Source organism: Mytilus galloprovincialis, chromosome 7 (assembly GCF_965363235.1).
Source record: "Mytilus galloprovincialis chromosome 7, xbMytGall1.hap1.1, whole genome shotgun sequence".
NCBI classification, from domain to species: Eukaryota; Metazoa; Mollusca; class Bivalvia; order Mytilida; family Mytilidae; genus Mytilus; species Mytilus galloprovincialis.
Genome location: NC_134844.1, coordinates 23,903,860 through 23,926,989, shown reverse-complemented (window position 1 = coordinate 23,926,989; position 23,130 = coordinate 23,903,860). Strand labels below are relative to the sequence as shown.

At 31.7% G+C, this 23,130-nt stretch overlaps 2 protein-coding genes across 4 annotated transcripts in view; one reads left to right on the top strand and one right to left on the bottom strand.

Annotated features, from left to right (window-relative positions):
• The window catches only part of LOC143082600 (uncharacterized), a 53,239-nt gene extending 34,224 nt beyond the window's left edge, over window positions 1-19,015 (bottom strand). For both annotated transcript variants that reach the window (XM_076258359.1, XM_076258360.1), the window contains exons 1-13: window positions 18,719-19,015; window positions 18,501-18,589; window positions 17,269-17,375; window positions 16,680-16,863; window positions 11,189-11,328; window positions 10,729-10,881; window positions 9,548-9,679; window positions 7,812-7,928; window positions 6,493-6,612; window positions 5,727-5,819; window positions 4,923-5,057; window positions 1,739-1,993; window positions 619-717 (exon numbers count right to left, since the gene is read on the bottom strand). In XM_076258359.1, coding sequence (XP_076114474.1) covers window positions 619-717; window positions 1,739-1,993; window positions 4,923-5,057; window positions 5,727-5,819; window positions 6,493-6,612; window positions 7,812-7,928; window positions 9,548-9,679; window positions 10,729-10,881; window positions 11,189-11,328; window positions 16,680-16,863; window positions 17,269-17,375; window positions 18,501-18,589; window positions 18,719-18,725 — 1,631 coding nt within the window. In that variant the 5' untranslated portion in view covers window positions 18,726-19,015. The remainder of the gene's footprint in view (window positions 1-618; window positions 718-1,738; window positions 1,994-4,922; window positions 5,058-5,726; window positions 5,820-6,492; window positions 6,613-7,811; window positions 7,929-9,547; window positions 9,680-10,728; window positions 10,882-11,188; window positions 11,329-16,679; window positions 16,864-17,268; window positions 17,376-18,500; window positions 18,590-18,718) is intronic.
• Window positions 18,986-23,130, top strand: part of LOC143082602 (uncharacterized) — a 36,055-nt gene continuing 31,910 nt past the window's right edge. The window contains exon 1 of one of the 2 annotated variants that reach the window (XM_076258362.1): window positions 18,986-19,006. The gene's annotated coding sequence lies outside the window, so the exon portion shown is untranslated. The other variant, XM_076258361.1, reaches the window with a different exon arrangement.

Here is a 23,130-nt window from a genome sequence, read left to right as displayed (position 1 = left end):
CCAGGAGTTCGTAGCACATTTTAGGTTGTCATTCGCGACTCAGATGTTATGCGGAGTAATTTTCATAGGAACTGCATAACAAATCATTTATATATGTTAAAGTTGTATGGAATTACCTTTTACACATTCATTTATAACGATAATCTTTCATAATTGTAGTCTTTTGCTACACAGCGTTCATGTTTACATTGTAACCGTTAACCGGAAGTAGGGAAAATATATTTTTGTGTATTCACTTTGTAAACTAGGTCGACTATAGTCAGTTTTAAATTTGGATTGCCAACGATCAGCTGCTTTCAGAAACGAACTTCAGAATATATATAACTTCACAGATTAGATATTTTATAGGTAATTAAACACATAGAGACTATTTAAATACTATTTATTGTAAATTGCAATACATTTCACATTTATTTCTGTTATAATAAACGAAATATATTTTACACCAGTTTTTCATTCATTGCTTTGAAATTGGTAAACTTAATAAACGGTCGGCGCTACAGAAATATCCAACATTCCATAGTTCTCTGTAAACATACATGTAAATAAGCCAATATCAAAATGTGAAATAACGTCAGGCTAGAGGTCATGATTTTAGTTGTTTTTAACACAATATACCTGTCATGGTTGTTATTAGTATTTGGTACAGAACTATCAACATCTTTCTTTTCTTGTTCTTCTTGTTCTGATTTAAAATCAGGCTTGGTATCTTCTTCCCTAAAATTGAAAACAATTTTTTTAGTTTCTAGTCTAGCTTGTATTGTTGATTTCATCTCATCTATTAAATAAGTAAACATTTAATTCAATGACAAGTTTAAAGCCTTATGTATGAATAAATTAAATTAAGAATGAAAATGGGGAATGTGTCAAAGAGACAACAACCCAACCAGTAAACAGCTGAAGGCCACTAATGGGTCTTCATTTCAGTCAGAAAATTCCACACTCAGGGGAGTGCTTCAGCTGTCCCCTAAACAAAAATGTGTACTAGTTCAGTGTTAATGGTCCTCATACTAAACTTCAAAATATATAAATGAACTAAAATTAAAAATCCTACAATACTAACAAAGGCCAGAGACTCCTGACTTAGGACAGGTGCAAAAATGTGGCAGGGTTACAGCTGATGTATGCTGTATACAAGCTGAAAACCTGCCTATCTTAATTGCCATGCTTGAGCAAACATTGATACAAACAAAGCAAGCAAGCCAAACAAAGATTTGTCTTGCTAGCATTAATGTAAAAGCTGTAAACAAATTTTTTTTTAGATCTTGACCCTCCCCCTATATTTCTAATCAATGTAGAAAAAAAAGACGGCAATAAGCACAGTAAAAAAGTTTAAAAGAAGGTCAAGTCTGATGTCCATGTCAAAAAACTGTTTCGCATGACGCTTTATCATTATTGACAGACAAATGTCTCAACTGCATAACCTATCAAACTTTAATAATTATTGTTGCTAACAATGCATTATAAAAAGCACATCTAATTCTCAATTCTGTGTCTTTTGGATTAAGTCAGCAAAAAAATATTAAGGAGTTGAAAACAAAACTTAATATCTTTTAATCAACTGTTTCAGACAAACACTAACCATCTTCAGCATTATCAAGAAAGGAGGACAGCTAGTCAAATTTTATAGTTTCTGATTTGTACTGAAATGGACTTCAATATATATTTAATATTCTGGCTTACTAAGACAAAATCTTCATCTAAAGGGAGACAATAAATAAAACAATTGTAAAATTACCCTGGATCTTGTTTATCTGTTGACACCTGGTTATCGATGTCAACCTTTGACTCAATTTTATTTGAAGCAGTTTCTATTTCTGTTTTATTTTCAACATCTTTCATATCTGCTGCATTGTCAACCTCTTCAACTTTAACCTCATCTCCCTTAAGGTCATCTGTTTCCATTGGTTCTTCTATTCCATTAGTTTCTTCTTCTTTTATTTCTTCCGTCTTTTCATTTTCATCATCATTTTTATTGTCAGATTCCAATGTTCTGTTAACAAATTAATTGGCAAAATAGATCATTACACTACAATTTTTTTAAATTAAAGTTGACCTCTGTGAATAAGATGTCATACTAATTCAACATGATATGATAATTTCTACTTTTTTCTATAACTAGTAACTTCAAAATTACCACACTTAATTTTTCCGTAAAAAGACAAATACTTTTTGTGATGAGACTTCTCATTAACCCATTCACCAATAGCTGTAATAGTAAAATAGACGAAATTCATGATTTTTTATCCAAAATTGTAAAAGTTAGAACGTTTAAACTTGGTTATACAAATTCCTTACACCAAACAATGCTCATTCCAAGTGTTTTTGTAATTAAAAGGCATTTTATGTAAAACCAGATGCTCCGCAGGGCCCAGCTTTATACGACGGCAGAGGTCGAACCCTGAACAGTTGGGGCAAGTATGGACACAACATTCAAGCTGGATACAGCTCTGAATTTGGATTGTTATGAAATAGTTGACACAGCATAGGTTTCTGACACAGAATGAATGTGGTCTAATGAACTTCAATTTTTTTTTGCTTTTGAGCAATTCACTTTCCTGTTGAATATTAATCCTCTCAAAAAAAAATATTTGAAGAAATTTTCTTTTTAATTTCCGAAATCTGAAATGAGAAAAATTGACTCCACCCCCAATTTTTTTTCACCTCCCCCTTTCCCTTATTCCAAAAATGATCTCAATTCAAATTTCTAATGGAGTTTGCAACAATAACTACTCATTTAAATACATCATAAAGTATTAAAATATAAAATGTCATACAGTCATGGTTAAAATTAATATTAATTAACAGTAACTTCTTAAAAAAAAACAAGAGTGCACACACTGAAATGTCTCGCCTTCTTTACTAATCATTGATATTATGTTGATACTCCTAAATATAAAGCTTTATTACGACTGTCACATAAACTTAACATGAACCATGAAAATGAGGTCAAGGTCAGTTGAACCATATGCCAGGCAGACATGTACAGCTAACAATGCTTCCATACAACAAATATAGTTGACCTATTGCTTATAGTTTAAGAAAATAGACCAAAACACAAAAACTTAACACTGAGCAATGAACCATGAAAACCAGGTCAAGGTCAAATAAAACCTGCACGACTGACATATAGATCATAAAATATTTCCATACACCAAATATAGTTGACCTATGACATATAGTATTAGATAAAAAGACCAAAACTCAAAAACTTAACTTTGACCACTGAACCATGAAAATGAGGTCAAGGTCAGATGACATCTACCCGCTAGACATGTACACCTTACAATCATTCCATACAACAAATATAGTAAACCTATTGCATAAAGTATGAGAAAAACAGACCAAAACACAAAAACTTAACTATAACCACTGAACCATGAAAATGAGGTCAAGGTCACATGACATCTGCCCGCTAGACATGTTCACCTTACAATCATTCCATACAACAAATATAGTAAACTTATTGCATAAAGTATGAGAAAAACAGACCAAAACACAAAAACTTAACTATAACCACTGAACCATGAAAATGAGGTCAAGGTCAGATGACACCTGCCAGCTGGACATGTACACCTTACAGTCCTTCCATACACCGAATATACTAGACCTATTGCTTATAGTATCTGAGATATGGACTTGACCACCAAAACTTAACCTTGCTCACTGATCCATGAAATGAGGTCGAGGTCAAGTGAAAACTGTCTGACGAGCATGAGGACCTTGCAAGGTACGCACATACTAAATATAGTTATCCTATTACTTACAGTAAGAGAGAATTTAACATTACAAAAAATCTGAACTTTTTTTTCAAGTGGTCACTGAACCATGAAAATGAGGTCAAGGACAATGGACATGTGACTGACAGAAATTTCATAACATGAGGCATCTATATACAAAATATGAAGCATCCAGGTCTTCCACCTTCTAAAATATATAGCTTTTAAGAAGTGAGCTAACACCGCCGCCGGATCACTATCCCTATGTCGACCTTTCTGCAACAAAAGTTGCAGGCTCGACAATAAATGAGGAATGTGTCCAAAGGGACACAGATGATGCCCTCGCTAGCATATAACGTTATAAAGGGACATAACTCAAGAACTGTAAAAGTGAAGCTGCCAAAAATTTAACTTAAACTGAGTTTAGAGGTAATAAGCATTATATACACATTTCATTAAATTTAGTTGAGACAAACTTAAGTTAAGAGAACAGAAACGAAAAAATTCTTCAATTTTTCCACTTGTAAAGGGGCATAACCCTAGAATGGTAATCAAAGTGGATGTAATCACTGAATGGTAAAGATTGATTTAATTTAACAGTTAGTAGTAAAAGTGAATATTGCATTGTATATTGTATAGCATTGATTTAAGTTGATTCAACTATTATTCTGGACAAAGAAAGATAACTCCAATTTTCAAAGAAGATTTCATAAATAATTGGTTTTAGGTGATTCAACAACCATTCTGGACAAAGAAAGATAACTCCAATTTAATGTCTTGAAACTACAAAAATGCTTGTTTTATTCCTAGACTGTTTTCCCCGTAACCCTTTAACTTTTTATTTATATATCCCAATTTCTACTTATGGTATTAAACATTGCGGTACAATTTCAGAACAATTGAAATACTTATACACAACTTATTGTCCTAACACTAGATAAATGCTTGTTTTGGGCCCCTTTGGGCCCATAATTCCTAAACCTTGGGTACCATAACCACCAAAATCAATCCCAAATTTCCTTTTGTGGTTATAAACATTGTGTTAAAATTTTATTGATTTCTATTTACTTAAACTAAAGTTATTATCCGGTGTGTCACATTGTCTGATGAAATTCTGTCAAAATATCATTATCATATTTTTTAACTCCTTGCAAATGTTTTTGTTGTAAAGTTTCTGTGGGATATCAAAGATACTGCACTCACTCTTTGTTCTCTATGCTATTTCTCCTTGAACTTTGACAGCTACTGCCTTGACCTCTAACTTTGTTCTTTATCTTATTAAACCTCATATCTAAATCTTCATCCATCATGTCATCAATGTTCTGGTCATCAGCATCACTATAATAAACAATCACAATACTTAATATTTTGTGACAGACTTATCAATGTATATCATAAGGATGTACTAAAAATATAACAAGGTATGGACATTACTCATTGTTGAAGGCTGTAAAGTGACCTATAGTTCTAAATTTCTGAGTCATTTGACCTGCTGTGGAGAGTTGTTTCATTTGCAATCATACAACATATGTTTGTATATATACAAACCTTTATTCTGCTATGCTAAGATATATCAACACTTTAAAATATGAAAGAAAATTAGGTATTCATTTTAACTTCTAACAGGGGCCTCAGTTGCGAAGTGGTCTAAGTAGTTACTACTGTAATCACTAGCCAGTCAACACTGAGGTTGTGAGTTCTTAATAGACTAGGATTGTCAGTTTTCCTATCAAAGGTCAGTCTTTTCCTCTGGGCACTCCAGCTTCCTCCACGAAATAGCCTATATGCAGTGCTTAAAAGTGGCTTTAAAACACAAAAAAATCAAAATCAAATCAACTTCCAACAATGCTCATTAATACCAGTAATCTCCAAATGAAGTTATAGTCAAAAATATAAGTAGATTTGTAGCATAAATTTCAGGTAAAAACAGATTTATCAAAATTGAGAGGAGGTTAAGCTAAAATCACTAACAGTTCAAGTTGTTTTGTGTAATGGAGTCATAATTACCCATTAACTGAGGAATCTGGTGTAATCTTCACAGAATTCCTGGGTTTTCCTCTCTTTTTTGGTTTTTCACTTTCTTCTGCTTCACACTCAGCACTACAAAATAATCATTGTTTAGCATTTTGCAATTTGTTAGGCACAAAAGCATGACAAGAGTGGTAAAATACCAGTAAAAATCAAATTTAGAACACATCTACAAAATGTAATGTTGGAGTGTCCTTTATATTGATAAAACTTTGAGCAGTGTATCAGGATAGAAAATGAAAAACACCTTTTTTAACATCGGCAAACACATCTCATGTAAACAATAAGCCTAGGTATACATTCAACATTTCTTTAACTTAATAACATCAATTCAGCAATCTTCAGATCATAAATAATCCCAAGGCAAATCAGTGATGTCAACATAAACAATCAGTGATATCCAAAACATTAGAAACCAATTATTGTTGATCAAGACATGAAAAACCCAATCATTGATGTCTAAAACAATGATGTATTCATAATTTCTTAATTAGCCCACTTACTTTATTTTAACTGATCTCTGTAGAATCTGCAATTTTAGAAATACCTTACCACTCTACCTCTATATCTAGAAAATAATTTTCTCTAGGTTGTACAGGATATAAAATGTCTTTATACTTGTCCTTAGGTTTTTGCCCTAGGCTTAGATTTTCATATGCTAATTCATTTGTGTTCCTGATATTTTATATGTTTAAGCCCTTTTACATTCTGCAAACCCTCCTTTTAACATATTTGAAGAACTGACCTCTCAACAGAAGTCTGCCTTGCTTTCCTGCCACGGCCTCTAGATGAGGTTGGTGTTTTCTCCATTGTTTTAGATAAAGGTGTGTTCCAATCATCATCACTATCATCATCGGATAAATTCCTAAAATCACAATAAATTACAACTAAATTTCACACACATAATTTAAAACTTCTTTTCATTTTAGAATTATTTTTTTTAAATGTATTTTTATCATCATAAAACTTTTTAATGTATGTTATAATTGCATTAATTTATTCACTGATCTAGCTTAAAAAAGTAAATATTAGTATCAAGTTTGATCGCAATCAATACATATTAATGGTATTTAATGACTAACCAACAAGAATGTGTCCACAGTACACAGATGCCCCACTTGCACTTTCATTTTCTAAGTTTAGTGGATGGTATAATTTGGATAAAAAATTGTATTTTGTATTAAAATTAGAAAGATCATATCATATGGAACAGGTGTACAAAGTTTCAAGTTGTTTGGACTTCAACTTCATCAAAAACTACCTTGACCAAAAACTTTAACCCGGGACAGGCTGAAGAACGAAGGAATTGATGGACAGACAAACGAATAAACGGACGCACAGACCAAAAACATAAAACACCTCTACTATTGTAGGTGGGTTATGAAAATAGTAATTTGAGCTTATGGCTAAACAAGAATGTGTCCATAGTACACGGATGCCCCACTCATACTATCATTTTCTATGTTCAGTGGACCGTTAAATTGGGGTCAAAACTTTAATTTGGAATTAATATTAGAAAGATCATATCATGGGGAACATGTGTACTAAGTTTCAAGTTGATTGGACTTCCAACTTCTTCAAAAACTACCTTGACCAACATTTTTTACCTGACGCGAACGGACGCACTGACAGACGAACGATGGCACAGACCAGAAAACATAATGCCCCTCTACTATCGTAGGTGGGGCATAAAAAACCTATTAAGGCTGAGATACTCATTTTTATTTCGTAGAACACTTTTTAACTGATCTACACTAAAAACAAAGTATCAAATTAGCTCATTCTTCCAAGTTATATCAATAGTTTATGGTTCTATTTATAGTGAGAGATAGATTGGCCAATTTCTTATTGATCTAGAATTTTAATTATACAGGAATTTAAAACAACACCCCCTGAGGGTGCAAATAAGTTATATTGTGGTCAACAAGTTTTATATATTTTTTGGCAATTTTTCAGCTGATGCCTCCATATTAACCCATCCTAAAGTGTTGGTTCCTTCACCCTAAGCCTTTTTAAGTGTAACACAACACTGCTTGTAAAACAAAAGATGTAAAAATGACCTACCCATTAACTGTAGAGTTTTTTTTACCACCTTTGGTTTTCTTCTCTCTTACAGGTGTGCTAAGGGCAGACAACCTTCTACTGGATCGTCTGGTACCCAAATCTTTCGGTTCCTCTTCACTGTGTAATGTAAATATCATCATTAAGGAGGCCCGCAGGTACAAAAATTTCAGCAAAAAATTAAACATTTGTTTTTTTATAATTTTTTTGATTTATTACATTATTAGTTATTACTTTATAATATGGTACAAAAATTAACCAAAATAATTGATTCTGTTTGGCCCCAGATGACTTTTAAAATGTTTATATCATTGAAAAAGCTCCAAATTATCTCCCTTTGATGCAAAAATGCTAATTTTTGGCATTAAAATTGAAATATCTTTTGTTACTCATTGGTGACCTAAATTTTTTATTGTTTTCAAATAAGCTATACATAAACTAAATAATTGTAAAATTTAAGCGATTTCTGTAATTAGTTCTTTTTTTATTTCGATATTTAATACCTCTTTTTGTCCTATTAGTTCAACAGAAAAAAAGTACCTTTACAAAATTGTATGCTTCTTTCGAAGGCAGATTGTGAGTGTAAATAATCAGTGACCTCTCTTTTTTATTTTATTTTTCTATTGGGTATAAGATAAAAGTTCTCATTTATAGAAAAAATTAGCGAAATCTTATATTAAGGTGGTACCCAACACATATCTTTTATACCTTAAAAATGATTTAGACCCGTGAGCACCCTTAATTATGTCATTACAACGTTTCAATAATATTTTTAATGTAATAACACCTTATGTAAGAATCCTGGGTTTTGATTTGCTAATAGCCAGTGTATTTTTCACCAATTTACTGCAATCAAATGAATATTGTTTTTTTTAACGCCGCCGGGGTATATGCAAAAAGGATATGCCTTTTTTACCGTTTCTGCCGTGGTATTTGCCAAAAAATACTCTATTCGACTGGGTGCTTGCAAGGTCACGATCATCAATGCGTTTTGAACATCAACATTTGGTGTAATTAAACAGATATAGCATGTTCTTGAGGGGTATTTGAGAAAAATACCAGTCTTGAGAATGAATTTCCTTGGCCTTACGGCTCACGAAATTTAACATTCTCTCGACTGGTATTTTTCGCAAATACCCCTCCTTAACATGATATATCTGTTCAAATTTCACTGTTCAAACAACTGATTTTCACTAGTAGATATCAAGAATATGTCAAAACTGGTATCTTTGCTTGTAACAATACATCAAGAAAGAAAGAAAATTGAAGAATAAATCCCCTTGAAGTTAGCTAGAAAGGACTAAACTTTAACAAAAGAATTCAAAAAATTAAGTTTGGTTTCAAGTATAAAATCTATTATTCTTTGGATTAAATAACCATTATTATCAGAAGGGGCAGTTATTGTGTTCACAAGCAGATTCAATATTTTACAATAAATTTATCAATAATAAAATATTATATTACTGCAATAGAACAAACATCACAAATGTTATAAAGATTGTGATTTCATGATATCCTGCATGTCATCTAATGAAGGGGATTATTTATGCAAAACCGATCACTTCATATTCAAAATAAAAAAATATAAAAACAAAGCAAAAAATTTTGAATATACAGTATATATATGTTTATTGGCTTCCTTAACTTAGCAGCGGAAATGTTTGCAAAACAGATTGAAGAAAGTATTTTTTAAGCTTTGCAATGAATGTGTATATATAGCAGAGATACAATTGTCTTACAGTTTTTCAGCTGTTTTAGATTTTCTTGTTGACCTGGATTGTCTCCCTTTAGATGAAGATTTTGGTTGTTTTGCTGGAGTAACATCTTCTTCACTACTACTATCCTCATCTTCCTCAGCTTCTTCTTTCTCACTGATACAAAATAATAACAAAAAAGTAAAGTACTAAGCACACCTAAAAAATTATCCAGACATATTTTGTATGTCGAAGCTTCATTGAAAAACTTACCATAACAAACATTTTCATCACTATTTGTACTTATTTCTTTTTTACATGATTTTTAATTATGACAAATCTATGTGTGGTGGCCATAATGTAGTTGTATCATATTGACATCATACCACTTCTCCTTATCTTCATATCATATTATCATATATTTGTTGTAGTCTTGTATATTTTTGCTTTTGTCTATAATGTTCCTAGCCTTTGTTTCACAAAAAATCTTGTGACAAAAATTTAAGTTATGAATCATTTAGTATCTGCATTTAACCAGAGTTGACAAACTATTCATGACAAACTTAACCAGAGTTGACAAACTATTCATGACAAACTTAACCAGAGCTGACAAACTATTCATGACAAACTTAACCAGAGTTGACAAACTATTCATGACAAACTTAACCAGAGTTGACAAACTATTCATGGCAAACTTAACCAGAGTTGACAAACTATTCATGGCAAACTTAACCAGAGTTGACAAACTATTCATGGCAAACTTAACCAGAGTTGACAAACTATTCATGGCAAACTTAACCAGAGTTGACAAACTATTCATGACAAACTTAACCAGAGTTGACAAACTATTCATGACAAACTTAACCAGAGTTGACAAACTATTCATGACAAACTTAACCAGAGTTGACAAACTATTCATGACAAACTTAACCAGAGTTGACAAACTATTCATGACAAACTTAACCAGAGTAGACAAACTATTCATGACAAACTTAACCAGAGTTGACAAACTATTCATGACAAACTGTATAGCTAACAACCTCATATCAGTAGAAAAACAGTAGAACTCATTCAAACAATGTTTGTTTTACCATGGACATGACAGTATGCATCCATTTTAGTAATTTGGAATTTCCTCTGAGGGAAATAGCCGAATTTCGGCTGTAATATGAGGCAAACAATATCACTGCAACCTTTTCAACTAAATATCATAACTTGGTCTATACCTATCACTTGCTCCAAAATGTCTCTTTTTTGACAATATTCTTCCTTTTCTAGAACGAGGGGTTTCCTCTGTTTTCTTTTTCTGGGCTTTCCCTTTCTTTCCTTTGGATTTCTTTTCTGTTTTTTTGCTTTCCTTTTTATCTTTTTCTTTTTTCCTAAGTTATAATAAAACAACAAAATGTGTATAACAGTGGAATTTGTGGAATAAATATGACTGGATGAGTAAATGGACTTTGGGGGATATTTGATTTTAAACTATAATATACATGTATAATGTAATAAGCAGACTTGTTCAATAATCAAGTTCTTTTAGACAGAATTTGGCAAAGGAAGCATGTACAAATCTTATTCTAACAGTAGCATGAAAATTAAAACAAGTATTCAAATACTGAAATCCCTGAATAAAGCATTAATACTAATAGAAGAAAGGACTTTTATCAAATACATTCTAAGGAGGTATACTTTTTCTTTTGAGGCTTTTCTTCCTCAATAACTGGTTCTGGATCTTCCTTATACAGTCTGTTTCCATAAAAATACCAATAGGTGGCACCACTATCCTCTGATCCCAGGGGTGACACACGCATGTTATCACCTTCCAATCCCTTTTAAACATTTAAAAAAGAGAAATCTTAATACATAAATAATTCTATCTGATTTTTCAATATTTAAAATATTCTCATCTGACATAGTTCAAAGAATTGAGTTTTCATTGCAGATCTTTGATCAATGTTGATTGTTTCTGGTAAATTCATACATAAATGTTATATACTTTAAATTAGCTTGACCTATTGAGTAGACAGCTGTCTTATGTTGAAAACTGTGTTGCAATAGGGACAATAAAATGAATGAAATCAAAGAGCTGATAGCTCTGAGGTGGAAGAAGGTGAATAAAAGGTAATTTGAATTACCATAAAAGCAGCCCCACTAACTCAGGCTGCTTTGTTCCATTTATTGTTTTTGAGATATGGAGGGACATATGAAACCCCCCCCTCTTTTTTTTCTTCAAAAAAAAACTAAATATCACTAAAATAAAATTTTGAATCAAAACCAAAAAGTATACAGATCTTAAGATTACTATAACAAAGAAGTGTGTAAAGTTACGTTTTCGGAAGACTATTTATGTTTAGGTCATGGTTCTAGAGGCTTCTTCACATATTTGTAAACAAATATGGACGCCACACGTGATTACCTTTGCACTGTGAAACAAATAATTCTGACAAAAGTCAGATTTCTCTTGTCAAAAGAGATTTATATTTATATTGCAATAAATTATTCAGAAGGAGGTACATTCAGATTAGATTATATTTCTTTTTCTATGAGCATTTAGAGTTTAATCAAAATTCTCCGAACAGCAACGTACTGCTCTTGTCAACTAAGTCTTGAATAATTTTATAAATAGATTCAAACCATTTGAAGTAGAAGGGCATCTAATTCACATGACAAATGAAAACAATGAATAAAGAAACCAATTTAATAAGAAATAGATCATTTCTATTTATTAAAAACAAAATCTTCTTGTCTGCAAATTTGTAACTTAAAGGACGAACATGTAAACAGGGCGAGTTGTCCCATATATAAAAGAGCACATATTTACGATAGTGATTGTTTTTCAATCCTAATTTACAAATTAAATGATTCAGATGCTTAATCATGTGTAAAAATCGGTGTCAGGAATCAGAAGTTGTTATGAAATTGTAATACACAGAAACGAATGAGGCATACGGAGAATTTAATGATTTTAAAGTCGGCACCATTGGCCTTCAGAAGACTTGAAGTCTTCTTCCACCAAAAATAATTCAATCTTTTGATTTTTACAAAGAATAAACTGCAAGTGTTTGCAATAAAGATCATTTTTGAAATATCTGTGTTGCATGCATTGATCATGGTAACATTTATCTTTCTTTTATAATCAAAGCACCAAAGGGTGCTATAGGCAGTTAATCAAAAACCCAAAGGCAAACTTGGCAAAGTTCAGATGAATAGTGTAAAGAATTAGTCAATTATATATCTCAGGCATTGTTTTCAGCTATTTCTAAAGTATCAAATAATGCTTGTACAGTAATGTTTATGTTATGCAATCCTACCACTTTCAAAAGTTATTTCAAATTTATATGTATAAAGATTCAATGTTTGAGATTATACACATACACTGTCCTATGTTAGGGGAGAGATTTGTGCCAGTTAAGATGTTTAAGCCGCCACATTCTGTATGCACATGTCCATAGTGACGACCCACTAATGCAGGACTTTCCCATGAAATTGAAGTAGAAGGCTCAATTAAAATTATAGGCGGCTGTAACATGCGTTCAGCGAAGCCAGACGCCCACCAAGCTGTAAGCTTGGTGCCTTACGGCAGGGGGTCTGGGGGGGCCTCAAGGCCTCCAGAAGCTCTGGCATAAATAGAGCATGAAATCCTGCATTCTCGCAATCTCCTGGCACCTAATTTCATCTTTCAACTGACCATTTTTTATGTATGAAATTTAAGAAAGAAATAAAAATCTCAAAGAAATTTCATTTTTTTTAAGTTATAGTTTTTTATTTTTATTACCTTATGCTTAAAATTCATTTACTTTTAAAGGAGTTTTATTTATATAATAATCCGGTTTGTTATAAATCTTAATCGATTTATTTTGCATATCTACGTGCATTTGTAAACAAATGACCCCCCTCTTCTCTCTAAAGACTGTTACGCGTATTTAAATCATACAATTATTTCTCCAGCATTGACAGAAAATTGATATATCCTCTGATTTTCTTTTTTTTTGTAAACTGTTCAATAAGTCTGATACATAAATCATTTGGAAATGTTATTTATTTGAGGTCGAGTCGACGATATTCTACTTTCGTTTTTGACCATGATTCTCTGAACACCACGTGGGCTTTGAAAAATGAACTTCAAAAGATACTGTTTTCCAGATTCTGAACAATATGATCTACTACATTTTCTTTAATTTGACTGATATTATTCCATAACATAAGATTGTCATCCTATCTGATTGTCTTCACGTTTTAAAAGCAAAAAAAAAAGCCAACGAGTTAATGCTCATCGGAACGTCTTTATTGTTATCGTTTAATGACCACCGGAACGTCTCTCTTGTTATCTTTGAAAAGAAACGATGCATTATGACTTTAAATAGACAACCAATCAGTGACCTGAATTCATGTGAACTATATTTAGCCCACGGTAAACACTGACTTTTCACCCTTGTTTATCGTGACCGCGACTTTGCGACAATACGTCTCTCGGCTGCCTTTAAAGGGAAAATTCACGATTTTTTACTTATGGTTTAAATATGTTCATTATGACATAATATATATATTCACAAAGTTTTATCGCTATATGTACAGTAATAAAGGAGAAATTCAATAATTAATGGAAAAATATTAACAACTTCCTGTAGGTCGTGACGTTTTCTCCTGGTTTTTGCATGCCGGGATTTAAAATACAATCATTAAAAGTCTTGGTTTTTAATCATATTTTAACGTAATCGTAAGCGCGCCGATGACTTATGCTTTATCTAATAACCAGCCGATAATAAGAAGATAAAACGCACATACGTGCAATTGTACACATTCATGAGATAATTTTTTTATGTTAAACGTATATATTCGAATAATTTTTTTAGACAACACAAAAGTTATAAATTCATTTTTAATTAATGCATTTTGGACTGATAAGGTGAACAAATTAAAGTACAATAATCTGTAAAGACAATATGTTGGTTTACTCTTATTGACCTTTTTCTGTCTCTGCTATGACTAGGTTTATACGATGTGTGTATTCACGGTTCTGTGGCAATACTCGTAGATGGCTTATTGAAAGGTAAATTGTTATTTGCACTTCGGTATTTAACCACGCCTCTAGGGCACACCTTGCCAGGTGTGACTGTCTATTCGGATCAGTGGATTATAAAACAAGGGAGCATTTAATACACACATTTGAAATACATATTCAAGTTGGTGACAAATGAAAATAGATCGCCGTGGAATTATTTAATTATATTTGGTGTTATTATTTATTTGAATCCAAATAAATTAATTTACTAAGAAATAAACAATTTTCGGTTAAAGACAGGAAACTGAATTCATGTGTTAGAATGAAATGATATACACCCCTTGTCCTTGATTTATGACTCATAAAAAAGGGGAACTTAGAAATTAGAAATAGCTTTACCAAAGCATTTTGATTGTCTTTATTAGGCAAAAAAAAAAAAAGCAGAATATAATATGTACGAATAAAGAAAAAATACTTTTGTTTTTAAATCTTTGCACATTTATGATTAATTATTGTTATCTATTGTTCATTTAATTACTTAATTAGTACCTAAAATATGTCTACTGCTTGGCATCAAATCTCAATTAACTTTTACTCACATATTTTTTTCTCTTATGATTTGTGCGAGCTTGTTTCTATAGGACAGTGTATATATGGTCCAAAAATTAATCATAAAATCATAAATGAAAATGTCTTGTTCGGAGAATGATAGTACTAACAGTGGTTCCAGTCCGTCAAGAGAGGCAGATTTTGACGAGTATGGTCAATTTGGGTACGCACTAGAGCCAGAGTATACCGAAGAAGAGCTCCATGAAATGGAAGCTGCAGAAAGTTCCCGAAATCAAGATATCCTAAGCAACCCTAGCCAGTTTAACACAGATTGGTGTTCGTGTACTAAATGCATAGTTATGCCGTTATTGACGGAATGTCTTTGTTGCCACGAATTTACTCTCTTTGATGGTAATATTGAATTGGGTGAATGCATTAGTGACAATATCGATTTCAGAACAGTTTGTATGAACCCGGTTATTCTTGAAACCAGCTATATTCAATTCAAAATATTTTATTGTTCAAGTATCAAATGTACATTTAAACAAAGGGATTGGACAAAAGGCAGCTATATAAGTTTTCTGAGGTACAAGCGCCATAGAGGGAGAGCTCCAGACGTACTAACTGACAGCCAAAGCCGACTAATGGCTTATCGTCAGTTTGTTTGTTGGGTCAGAAAAGGGCAACCACTTGGCAAGAGAAACAGAGTGACTATTCCAGCTTGTGTTGTTAACATTATTAGGGAAGCATTTCCGTCACAAGATGGTGTTTATGAAAGCTTCAAAGAATGTAAAATTGACACGTCAGACTCGGAATAGTTGTAAAATAGACATATGCTAGATTTGAGGCTCAAAATATTCTTTTGTATATGTATAGATAAAATATATATGCCTGCTTTAATTCTTTCATGTTCACATTTAGTTGAATTATACAATATACTTTTACTATTGTTCACTGTTGAAGGCAATACCGTGACTTATATAGCTGCTTAAGTCCACTTCATTTGGGTACGTGTCTCCCAAGAAAACAAAAATTTTTTTTTTTATCTTTTTGAATTTATATTTTTGTCAGTGAAGTAGCCGGCATTTGAAGCCACCGAAAGCCCTGATCATCAGAATCCTCTCAATTTAAAAGGTACGTAAATTTCGTCTTCTATGTAATTTGAAATTGCCACCAACTTATTAATAGACTACTGACGTATGTAATACGTATCGATGACAAACAATATTCCTACGACTTTTGCCATTTGGGAAATGTAAACGACTCATCTTTATAGATTTTCTGCGACCAAATATTTCATACAATTGTTCTTTGGCATCTTAGCCAACAGCACAGGGGATAATAAACTATAGAAGGATTTCTATCAAGCACTACTTCCTATGTGCAACTTCAAAACTTTTGGGAAAATCGACGACCATTTAACGTTTTTATGATAATATTTTTTATATTCCAGAATAAAAAGTATGACAAAAGTGTCCAATTAGTTATAAATAACATGATAGCCAGCCAGATAATAAAAGTGGCACATATTTCAGCATTTATTGGGTAGAACATAAATCTAGGGTGCTCGCATAAAGCAGCTTAACTGCTTAAAAAATACATTCTATTATTTCATACAATGTTTAATACCTTAAGTTGGTCCATAACATCTGCAGCATCTAGACGATAATCACACAACTGATGGAGTACTTCAACCTTAGTTCTCAAATCTAATGACTTGAAGTCGGAATTCACAAATGGATTTTCTTGTTTTTCCTCCGTAGCAGCTCGATATTTAAATATGTCTTTCAAGTAAACTTCATAATTATATGATCTGTAAATACCAAATTGACAGTCAAAATTGAAGGAAGACTCTTGATGAGTTAATGGATTACAGATTTTGTATGCATGTATCAAGCATATTATTTTCAAAATTCTTTTCAAAACAGTCAATTTTACAAAATTATTTACAAAACTTACATAAAGAAAAGCCTTGGTATTCCATGATTTTTATTATTGAATGTGAAAAATATTCATTTCACGAACATAACCAAGCCCAATATTAAAATAAAATAATTGTATCCCTTATTGTATTTATGCAAAAAATATTGCAAGACCTTCTTGATGTGGGTTTCAAACTTTTGTAATTAGCCCCTGCATAGTACCTTATTTCTGCTCATTATATCATACTTTGGAAGGTTTCATTCATTGCATTTGATCTTGTATAATATTAACATACTCAATATCTTTTCTGCTATAGCATCCTCTAAGTAGTCTGCAGATTAAGTCTATTACAAATGGACTTTCTTGATCTTCACAGAAGGCATATAAACAGTTCTCTAAATCCTGAAAATATAAATTCATTTTTAGCAAGCATCCAAAAATAAGGTATCATTCTATAACATACAAATATATATATAAATCTATATGTAATGTAAAAGCATATACAATGGTCTCTTTAGTCCAACCTGCCCTTTTTCTGAACTAATTATTTTTATAATTGGTATTGATTTTGATTGTGGTGTCAGTGTGAAGTGTTCAGCATGGGATAGGGAAAAGATCTGAACTATGTTACAAATTAACAGTGTCCTTCAGAAGAATTTTGTTCCCTGCATTACTTTATAATTAATTTAAATGGTTGATGAAGTTTTTATCGAACCCCAATCATATAAATTTTTGTGCTTAAAATGTTGGTATAATCCATGACAAACTGATGGCTAAGATCAACATTACAAAAAATTTTATGGGAATGACTTGTAAATTTTAGTTTCAGAAATCAATTTATTGATAAAAGGACAGGAATATTAACAATCAAGTCTAATTCATAATCTAATAAACGATGATTTACCTTAGTTTTTAAGAGTTACTTCCCTTTGCATACAAATTTACAGTAAAACCTGTTTAATTCAGCAATTTTTTTTACTTTCCTTTTTGGATACATATTACCTCCTTAATTTATAGCTTTTCAAAAAATGAAAAATACTTAAAGTATTACACTGATTATTAATTGTGAAATAGTTAAAATGACATTATAAATATAAATAAACAAGACTGCCAAGAGCATAATTAAGCAGGTTTAAAATTGTCAGTCATGAAATCTAAAGCAGCCATGTTCTTAACAAACTGAAAACCATGAATTATAAAGCTGATGTTGTTGAATTTTAAATCTATGTTGTAAACAAATGAACATTATATTATCTAAATTCAATATTTAATAAATTAGTGATTTGGTTCAAATATTAAATAGTATGTCATGTATGTACTAATACCAGTTCGATGTTTTTTTTTGAAAAATGAAACCCTATAATAACATTAGCATTAAGTTAAATGAAGTTAAAATCACACAATATAAAATGAAAGTACATTGGACATGTCTTTTATCCTCTCAACATTCAAGTCATACAAATGATACATGAAAAATGTGCGCATTTAAATTGTGTTATTAATGATTATGCTCTACCAATTGTTTACCTCTATGTCAAAATCTGGGAGATCAAATGCCGCTCTAAATAATGAACAGAAATGAGCAATACTTGGAACTTCCCACCAAGACCTCAGTGCTGAAAAATATGAAATAATAAACATGCATAAATAATTAGATGATGCAAAAAAAATATGCACTAAATCTCAAATTGAACAAAGCTACATTTGAATTTATGAATAACAGTATGTTAAAAATGTCAATTTACCTTCCATTATGGTGAAAATATCAGTGGGATTTGAAATTTCAATCAAGCTTGTCTTCACTATAGGCAAAATTTGTGACTTCCGGTCCGCATGTCATTTAAAATTTGATAATCAATTTCTTGACATCTACTTTCGCTTTTAGAACTTGCTATGTCAAAGGGTTCTACTTGGCGATAAGCTTATTGAATATGGAGTGACATTTGTTGTGAGAATGGGTTTTCTATAAAAATCAAGCCTTCCAAGTCGGTGCGCTGCATTCTTCTACTCAACCAATGAAAAATTGACTTCCGGTAAGGGACTTTGGGTAATTTGAGAGGCTGAACATGGCGCAAGAAAACAAATACACACTTTTATATTCAAAATAAGTCTTGAGTGCATTAAACTACAAACCAGTCTGAATAAACTGCCACCCTTAACAACTATAAGGTAGAGAACATTTTCTCGTGCATGTTTGCTGCATGTTAAATACCTTCAACGCAAGTGCACCCTCACAATTTTGCTGTCAGTTTTTCATGATTTTGTACACTGCTCAGTCTGCTGTAGGCTGTGGCAGATGTATATTTATTTCATTTATTTTCTGGATTATTATTTATCAAAACATGCTTACATTGATCTGATCAAAGTTACAGTAAAATATAGAAGTAAACCTGTCACAAATGACCACATATGACATGAAAACATTTGAGGAACATACAAATACCATGAATACATTCTCAGATCCGGACATCCTGGCATTTAAATTTTTCAAGGGGTGATGCAGATAGGATTCCTCTAGATTTTTCATCTATTTGAAGGTGATAACTGATTATTTTTATTGTTGATTATTTTTTAACCAGATGATATAGTATGATAAAAATCAAAATGGAGATATTATATAGTGTCTTTAACAATATTAAGTGGGTAAAATTACTAGATTCAACTGATGTCAATATATATCAATTAAATTAATTTGCATTGAAGTCTATGGAAAAATCTAGAGGATTCTTATCCGCATCACCTCTCAACATTGTTTATATAACACAAATGCTAATTATTGATTGGTCAGTTACATGTTGTGATGTCACTGCAGATCTGAGAATACACCTTATCGATATTTGGAAATCTTCACTGCTTCCTGGCCTCGACGATTAAGCTTGTCCGATTGTCTGGTACCAGAGGGAAAAAAAGTACGGACAAATAAAAGCTGTATCAAGCTTGTCCATCGGGACAAGTTCAATTACTTTGCAGAAAATAAATTTTAATAGTCCAACTTTGATGAACAAATAATTTTAAACAAAAAACAAGAAAACAAATATTGATTTGAAATGTGTCTATTCTGTTTATTCAAATGCAAAACCGTTTTCTTCTTCTTTTTCTACTTGCAATCGATAATTTTTAACTGGTTCTTTGTCAGGTACATTTTAAATAGTAAAAAGTATACTATTCTCGGAAACCAGTCTAATTGATCCGAATTAATGATGCGCTTTGTAGATAAGGTAACTTTACAGGACAGTTTGTCACCTTGACAGGTTTAGCTCCCAAGTTTAATAGACAGTTAGGCACTGTAGGAGACATATGGACCATAATTTGGTATTCGGCCTTTGGTTTCTTTTTGTATCCTTTTTTATAAGTTCTAAAATTTTAACTTTTATTTTGTGGGTTGTGTTGGTGTTAGAATAGTATGAATGGAACAATTGAGTTTTTCGAGAAAAAATTAATACATTTTGATTCACCGTTTATGTGACAGGAAACCAAACAGGAAACCAATCTTTATTTTCTTTATTTTGCACAATATAATTCAAAAGGCATAAATAAACACCATTACTAGTGTTACTTGCTTCATGTTAATATTTAAAATCTATTTTCAATGTTATATTAAAGTTTTTTTTAAACGTGACAGGAAACCATAAGAAACCGAAAGCATTTTTTTAGTTTTATTTTATTGCAAAATCTGCTTAAAATAATCTGAACAGTATACTTTTTCTTAAAATCCATCTTAAATTTAACAGTATTATAAAATTCCTAAATATGTGCTTGTTTTGAAAACAATTAGTACAATTTATTCAGAATTTTCCATATTTTCTTCATTGATACAGGATACCATAATCGTTGTATCTTGATGTTTTGGCCAAAAAAATATATTTATATTTGGTTTTGAAATTCCAGTTATATAAAATTTATTCCAAATCATTGGCAATGTAAACTTCTTTAAATCCAGTAAAGAAAAAAACTTTTAACTTTGAATTAAAATCTTTAAAATAGGCACCATGTGATATTTGTGACCTGTACATCATCTACATGGTTTCCACATTTTAACCTACTATAGTGGGCTAAAATCAATAAAGTACTTCCTTTCAAGTCATGCCTGGTAAAAGTTTACTTTTCCTTTGACAAGTTTATTGAGTTTCTGAAAAGTGTTTGCAGAACATGGATAAAAAAAAATAATTAAAAATTGTGACAAAGTTACCAACTTTGTACATTCCTAGTGTAACGGTATATTAACATGCATTTTTCATTTAATTATCTTTATTCACCTAAAATATCCAGTAATATTTACTGATGAAGCAAAATCAATCCAACGAACATCGGCAACATGATAAGAGACGTAATTTCGATTGAATTTTCCAAGGACTCTTTACATCGTTATTGGGAAACGTAGTGTGTTTAAACGTCGGTCAAATTTGAAATCGATTTTGTCAAGTCATTGGGCATTTATTTTCACACAAGATCGTATGTAACATTATGCACATAGGAATAATAATAGACCCCCGGCGCAATCTCTTTGAAAATTGTATTTTCCTTTTTTAAACAAGTCGAAACAAGTCTACAGATTATGTTTGCTAACATCCCGTTGGAAACAAAAACAATGTTTAGAACTAGTATATCGTATGTCCGGCTGTAAGGGCGTGATCACATGTTAGTCACATGTTTCACGTATGACCGGAAATGATTAGAACTTAAGGACAAAAACAATTTTAATAAATAACTGGACTTCTGTTTCGTGTGAAATGTAACGCATAACGATAACGTCATTTTCTTACTTAATTATTACGAAGATCAAAACAAGAATGTAAATCATCTCTGATTTACCTGTTTGAACATCTCGCGAGAGTTCATATTTGCATATTGTTTTTAAGAATTCTATTACAACAAAGCAGATTACATCATCTAAAATTTGCGTTACGAAATCGGACACAAAAATCACGCCACTGTTCTTACATCTGCTGCATAAATACTTATAGTTCTCGGCATTTTCTTCTCACTATTCTTATTGGTCGATGTTCTTTGTTATTTGAAAGCAAAAGTTACGAATTTGCCGGTGACGATTATCTATAAATCAGTCAGCGTTATGCTCTTCGGAAGCAAAAAGTAACGCGAGAAACGACACAAAAATACGGTTGTATAATCTTTGAAATTCGTATATTTCAATTTTTTTTCTAGGGAAGAGTAGCATACACTTGTATGTTAATAAAAATAATGGCATCTTTAGATGTAGTTACAACTTTTCTTACAGTAATTCAAATTTTATCACTTTTCTATAGTTATAGGAAACGGAGCCCAATAGCAAATTATGGTCCATATTTAGTAGACATGATTGATAGACAGTTTAGCAAGGCAGGAGACATTTCGGGACCAAAACAAATCAGTACTTCATTTTGCTACCTTATTCCGTTCCAGGGCTTTCCATTGAAATTGAAGTAGAAGGCTCAATTAAAATTATAGGCGGCTATAACATGCGTTCGGCGAAGCCGGACGCCCACCAAGCTATAAGCTTGGTGCCTTCCGGCAGGGGGTCTGGGGGCCACTTAAGGCCCCCAGAAGCTCTGGCATAAATAGAACAAAATCCTGCATTCTTGCAATCTCCTGGCACCTAATTTAATCTTTCAAATGACCATTTTTTATGTATGAAATTAAAGAAAGAAAAAAAAAACTCAAAATTTCATTTTTTTTTTTTTTTTGTGTTAGTTTTTTATTTTCATTACCTTATGCTTAAAATTCATTTACTTTTAAAGGAGTTTTATTTAAATAATCATCCGGTTTGTTAGAAATCTTGATCGATTTATTTTGCATAACTACGTGCATTTGTAAACAAATGACCCCCCTTTTCTCTCTAAAGACTGTTACGCGTATTTAAATCATACAATTATTTCTCAAGCATTGACAGAAAATTGATATATCCTCTGATTTTCTCTTTTTTTTGTAAACTGTTTAATAAGTCGGATACATAAATCATTTGGAAATGTTATTTATTTGAGGTCGAGTCAACAATATTCTACTTTCGTTTTTGACCTTGATTCTCTGAACACCACGTGGGCTTTGAAAAATGAACTTCAAAAGATACTTGTTTTCCAGATTCTGAACAATATGATCTACTACACTTTCTTTAATTTGACTAATATTATTCCATAACATAAGATTGTCATCCTATCTGATT